Source organism: Acanthopagrus latus, chromosome 9 (assembly GCF_904848185.1).
Source record: "Acanthopagrus latus isolate v.2019 chromosome 9, fAcaLat1.1, whole genome shotgun sequence".
Lineage (NCBI taxonomy): Eukaryota > Metazoa > Chordata > Actinopteri > Spariformes > Sparidae > Acanthopagrus > Acanthopagrus latus.
The window spans coordinates 23925037-23931002 of record NC_051047.1 but is presented as its reverse complement, the minus strand read 5'-3'; the positions used below and the strand labels follow the sequence as shown (position 1 = coordinate 23931002).

The window sequence follows — 5966 nt, the reverse complement described above, 5'->3', positions numbered from 1 at the left end:
TCTTTTTCTGGCTTATACAAAATACAAATGTAGGGAGGTATATTATTAATAAGATATCAATATTTCATTTTTTTAACACCCAGTTATCTCGAATATTGCGACACTGCCGCACTCTGACATGAAATATCAAAACGTTCTGCCCTCCACAGTCAGTTTTTCTCGGTAAATCGAGTGTTGATATTTTTAAAGGTGCTGAATGGAAGTTAGAAAATCCAGCATGGTGAAAAAAACAATATTCCTGAACCAGCAGGATCAGAATCACGTAATTCTAACATCACGGCCTTGAAATTAAAAAAAGAGAAAGAAAAGAAACAGAAGCGAGAGACACATGACTCTCAGATCCCTTCAGAGAAGGTAACATTTAAAACATGTAGTCAGAGAGCGTGTTACTGATGAGGAGGGTAATGTGGGTTCTCTGCAGCAGGAGGACGAAGCCACAGCTGCTGCAGGTGTTTCCCCTTCAAACCACACTGACCTCCAGACTATAAAACACACCGGAGGTAATATAAATATAAGATATTATTCCCATAAAGGTTTAAGGTTTACCTGTTTTAGAAAACAACAGTGAGTTCATGTTGCACTTTGTTTTCTTTGAACGCTCTTACTTTGTAATCCGGTTTTCCACCTCTGACTGATGGTTACAGTGTTCCCTCTCTCTCTGCTCCGTCTAAACACATCCTATAGATTCACTTCAGTGTAAATGAGAGGCTGAGTGTTTGTCATGGAGCAGCAGCAGCAGCCTCACGTTCACACTGCAGCCTCAACAATGAGCTCCTTTCAGTGTTTAGATTGCATCTGAGCACGTCTGGGAAAGCGAGATGTAAACAATGTTAATGTTTTAGAGAGTTAGCCCCGAGGTTCAAAGCTCTTTGAAAAAAAAAAAAAAAGAAGTTGGAGTCTCTTCTCCTCCTCGGTGCAGGCAGAGTTATTGTCCTTATCTGCGGTCTTTGGGGCTCCTGCTCGTTAAAGGGCCCGGAGGCATCGCCATCTGAAATGATTACTCGTTATTTAAGCGGACAAGCGTTTTATATGGCTCGAGTTTGAAACTGGCTCGAGTTTCCTCCTCTGTTAATGAAGCTGTATTTTTTTATGGTCCTGTTTTTTTCCTTTTTTTTTTTTCTTTCTTTAAGTCGGCGTTTTCTTTCCATAACAAGAGAGAAAGAGGGAGAGAGACTCAGCACTGAGGATAAAACAGAAAATAAAATAAAATGAGGGTGTTGGGATTTTATTTTCCTGATCTTGCAGCCACCACGAGGGGAAACCTGAACAACTTTTCATTTTTCCATCTCGTTTCGATGGGAAACCACCAGAAACTTTCAGGGGAATTTTTCGATTTTTCATCAAACTACATAAAATCTGCAGCTGAAATTAATTTAAAAAATAAAATAATGATAATAATAAAAAAAAATCAACCAGATTTCGTTCAAAAATATGTGTTTTAATAAATAAGCAAAAAAACAAAAAACAAAAAAATGTACATTTTGGACGGAGTTTGGAGACTTGCTGAAGAAAAAAAGAGTAAGTCGGTGAAAATATAAATCCATGCAGCGAACGACTCTAAGATTGCATTGGTCCCTTTACAGGCTATAGGCGCACTTACACTGGTATGTACAATATGCATTCATTTATATATATTTATACTTTGGTTTAAAGTCTTTTTTCAAAAACAAAAAATATATATAAATCCTTCTAAAAAAAACAAAACAAAAAACAAAGTAAACCGATTAAAGGATGGCTTCGCTGACAGGCCGTAAATCCGAGCGCTCACATCCCTCCGGCCTACACACTCCTTCTTCTTCCTCCTCTTTCCTCCTCCTCCTCTTCACAAACAGCTCCTGACAGTCAGAAGCAGTGTGATGAATCTGCATCCACACACACACACACACACACACACACACACACACATACACGCGCGCACACACACACACACACTCCACAAGAAGTGTGTATCTGTGGGCCACATTACGTCTCTGCGCCATGAGGTCGATGGGTTCTTCAATAATTCCTTTTGGTCTTCGTACTTTTTGTAGAAGTAAACAGTCTGTAGAGGAGAGAAGAGACACACACGCGTCAGATCACTGATACTGTTGGAAGACGCGCAGCAGATTTACGCACGGTGATTGGAGCTGTTTCCTGATTTATTTTATTTATTTTTTTTTAAGTTTTAAACCCTTCACTGGCTCTCTTCTTCTTCTTCTTCTTCTTCTTCTTCTTTTTCTTCATGTGGGAAGTCATTAATGAATCAATTATTAGCCACCGAGCTGAGTAAAACCACATGGCGGCAGAAGAAGAAGAAGCAGGAACATTCTGTGTTTGAGTCCTGCAGCTGCGCGCACACAGAGAAAAGCACAAACACAGATTTTTCTTCTCTCTGGCTTTTTTTCCTTTTTCTTTTTCCTTTTTTGTTGTTGGTGGTTTGAAGCACCTGAGTAAATTCACGCGTGTTATTTTATTTTATTTTATTTTTTTTAATGTCGCAGTCCTAATACAATAAAAAGTAACTCCTCAGAGCGACTGCTGAAATGTGTCAGGCCCCTTTACAAGAAGTTTGATATAAATTAACCAAATTATTCTCCATCCTGAAGGACAAAAAGTCAAATACGGAGGGAGAAAATGAGAGTTCCGCCTCCTAACTACACTTCTTCAGTGCTTTGTAATTTTCCCTTTACATTCCACGGAGGTCATTTAAACTCTGAAAAGGAAAAATAAAAAAAGAAATCCACCTTCAAATTCACTGTGCTTTACACAAATGACTGTAATGAAGCTGATCCCTGTCCCCCCGCGGCTCCAGAGCTGGTTTATGAGACAACAAAGCCTCTCTGATGGGCGGTCTGCTGAACTGCATGTCAGGCCCCTGAGAACTAAACAAACCCCGCTTCGACCAGCAGTGTTATTTAGAGGCTCCCCACCTCTGGGAAGCTTTCCTCAGAGCGGCGAGCCTCAAATTAACAGCTCCGGTTACGATATCTGTGCTTTTATTTTGTTAAATTGGCGTGCAGGAGTCCTATTATGTCACTTTATTATAAAGGAGGTCGAGAGAGGATCAAACCAACAACTCTGACTTTACTTTATCTCTAATTTCTGCAGTTTACGCCACTAAACTATCAGCAGCTTCCTCTCAGCTCTCTGTTCCTCCTGCGTCACTAACCTGGGCTGCAAAACCTGCACAGTAATAATAATAATAATAACTGTATGAATAAAATAACGTGACTCCCTGTTTTTTTGTTTTTGTTTTTCTTCATTGTCTCGCCACTGGGTTGAACTTTCATGTCCAGCCGAGCTGCCCATTCCTGCGGTCTGCGCGCAGGAAAGCGCTCCATTGTGGATGTAAATTACGCGTGGTGGCAGCGCACAGCTGAGGCCCCGCTCATTACGAGACGCTGGTGAATGAGCATCAACTGGAGTCACAACTGGCTGATTTAACGCGCTGCAGGTCAAAAAATAAAACAGACTCGTTGTCGTTTTTTGTTTTTTGTTTTTTTGTTTGGGTCAGCGAGGCGTTTTCCCCCCAAACTATTATTTGTATGAATCCTCCTACTTCCCTGCGCCCTTTCCCCCACTCAAGAGTAAATGTTCCCCCCACACATCCTGAGCTGAACCTGAACTACACCGGATCGTTGTGGGGATCTTCTGAAAGCTGCTGGGCCGAGTTGTCTCCTGGAGGTTTGCAACAGCATCCGCACCGGCTGGAGGGATGCTGAGGCCTTCGGTGTGAAATATGTACGTGTGAACTGACTTTTTTTGGGGGGGTGCACGGGAATCATCTCAGCATTCTGCCACAGCTTTTCACTTTAAGGTGAACGAAAAAATATGGCATCAGGCTGTGAAATTCCAAGACACGTGGCCAAATCATCAGCACACTCCTACTTAGATTTTGCATAAAATGAACGCAGGAAAACTGAGAGAAAACTGGAGGAAAGTTCACAGTAATCAGACCAAAATCTGTGAACATTCCTCCTATCAGCCTCTCTCCCAAAATGCAGCTCTTTAACTGCTCAGTATCTCTTTCTTTCTATCAGTTAATTTCTTAGGGAGTCATTAATTTTATCACCATTAATAAACATCTCATGTCTTCCACCTCTGAGGCTCTTGTCTCTACAGATCGCCCTGTGTTTCTGTTCGTGGTACCCACCGCTTTGGCATTGTGAGTGAAGGTCTCTGCGTGCTAGTGAGATGCTGACATAGACCAGGCGCCCTCCATCCTCCACACGGAGAACGCGTAACTGAGTCTTTCGTGCGCGACGTAGCTGCAGCTGGACATCTTGTTGTCCATCTCGTCGCTCTGCAGCACCTGACAGAGGAAATCAATGTATCTGGAGGCGAGCTTCAGCGTCTGTATCTTGCTCAGTTTGTCCGACGGCAGCGTGGGGATGATTTTGCGCAAAGACGCGAAGGCCTCGTTCAGAGACTGAGTCCGTTGCCTCTCCCGCACGTTGGCCAGGACGCGCTGGTTCTGCAGCTCCTCGTATGACTGGGTGCTGCTCGGACTCGGCTTCTTGCCCCGTTTCTGCGGCCCCGGGCTGCTGCCGCTGCTGTCCTCGCTGGACTTTTTACTGCTGCCTCTCTTCCTCGCGAAGCGTTTCTGCTGTCTGTCCAGCTCCTCGTCGCTGGTCACCAGACTATCCACAGGGGAGACCGGAGAACTGGAGCCCTCTTCCATTTCTTTCTTGAAGAAATGCAGGGATAGAGCGGAAAAAACGCTGTCCACCGTTGAAGCCGTGGTTACAGGAGTGTGTAGATATCCGTACAGAGGAGCGGGAGGATGTCGCGCTGTGTGCGCTTCTCGCGTTGGGAAGAAACTGCTCTCAAAACTGGGAGGCTGGCACGCTTCTCTCCACACGCAGGAGGGTTTTTTCCTTCAAATTTTTTTGGAAACTTTATCCCGGTTTCAGATGCTAAATAGTTTTGAGGGTGGAGGGGGAGGGGTCTGGAGGGCGGAGGGGGAGCCAGAGCGCGCCTCGGTCCGTTAATAAGCAGGAGGGACCAGTCATGGTTTCATGTGTCCGGGATGTGACTGAAACGAGCCGCTTATTTACTGTCACAGCAGCGGACATTTGTTGGATTCTTCGTTTTTGCGCACAGTTAGTCTCATCATTAACTAGACTGGGTCTGAGTGTTTGAATGATAAGTTGAACCACAATTAGTACATTTATAAATAACGTGTTTAATCTCTTCATAACTATCTGTAAAAATCTTTAATACGTGGTTTGAATTTGTACAATTTATGAGTAATTTTCCCTGAAAGAAACATGTCGACGTATCTGCGTTTTTATGGAGCTGGAGTGTTTGTACATCAGTCTGAGCCGCGCAGCTCCATAAAACTACTGAATGACTGTTGTATAAACTCCATTTGTTCTCTGAGTAATAACTCTGCGCGCCACAGGGCCTTTTATACGTACAGTAAATCCTGTGTTTCCCCGCTCTTGTTGCTTGGCGGAGGCCGATTTACGCACAAATTCATCGGACTCGTGGAAATCTATCCGCTTGATGTTTAATCGAATCAAGTCCAGCGCTCTTACGGTTCCCTCTAATGTGGAAGTCAAACAGGAAGGAGGCTTAAACCAACCGAGGAGCTCTCTGGTTTCTGCGGATGCCTCCGCTGGACGCTGTCTGCAGCGCGTTGTGTCAGCGGCCCGGCTCTTCATCCGTCATGTCATGTTTGCTCGTCACGGAGCGGCGCACAGGTGGCTCACATTAAAGCGCAGAGTGCGTCCAGATCAGCTGACGGACCTCTGGAGATTTCTGTGCTTCTATATTGTTGTTGTTGTTGTTGTTGTATTTTATTTGTTTGTTTGTTTTTTCTTCCTCTTTTTTTTTTTTTTTTTTTTTTTTTGCTTGAGCCAGTGTTCATGTTGTTGTTTCTGTTTCGTTTCTAGATAAACTGCAACAATATCATCGGTGAGCTCCTGCTAACAAGATCTTCCTTGAAGCAATTATAATTGTCTTGACATTGCAGGACTCGTTCT

The 5966-nt window shown here is 43.7% G+C and overlaps 1 protein-coding gene across 1 annotated transcript; it reads right to left on the bottom strand.

Annotated features, from left to right (window-relative positions):
• Positions 1–1432: 1432 nt before the first annotated feature.
• On the bottom strand, positions 1433–5393 carry twist2 (twist-related protein 2). Its single transcript, XM_037108695.1, has 2 exons — positions 4133–5393; positions 1433–2041 (listed from the first exon to the last, which is right to left on the bottom strand). Exon 1 carries the CDS (start codon positions 4658–4660, stop codon positions 4166–4168), a length of 495 nt encoding a protein of 164 aa, XP_036964590.1. The 5' UTR covers positions 4661–5393; the 3' UTR covers positions 1433–2041; positions 4133–4165.
• Positions 5394–5966: the final 573 nt, after the last annotated feature.

What these genes read in the sequence shown, in the direction of transcription:
- twist2 (XM_037108695.1), bottom strand. Translation starts at nt 4,660, where the DNA reads ATGGAAGAGGGCTCCAGTTCTCCGGTCTCCCCTGTGGATAGTCTGGTG.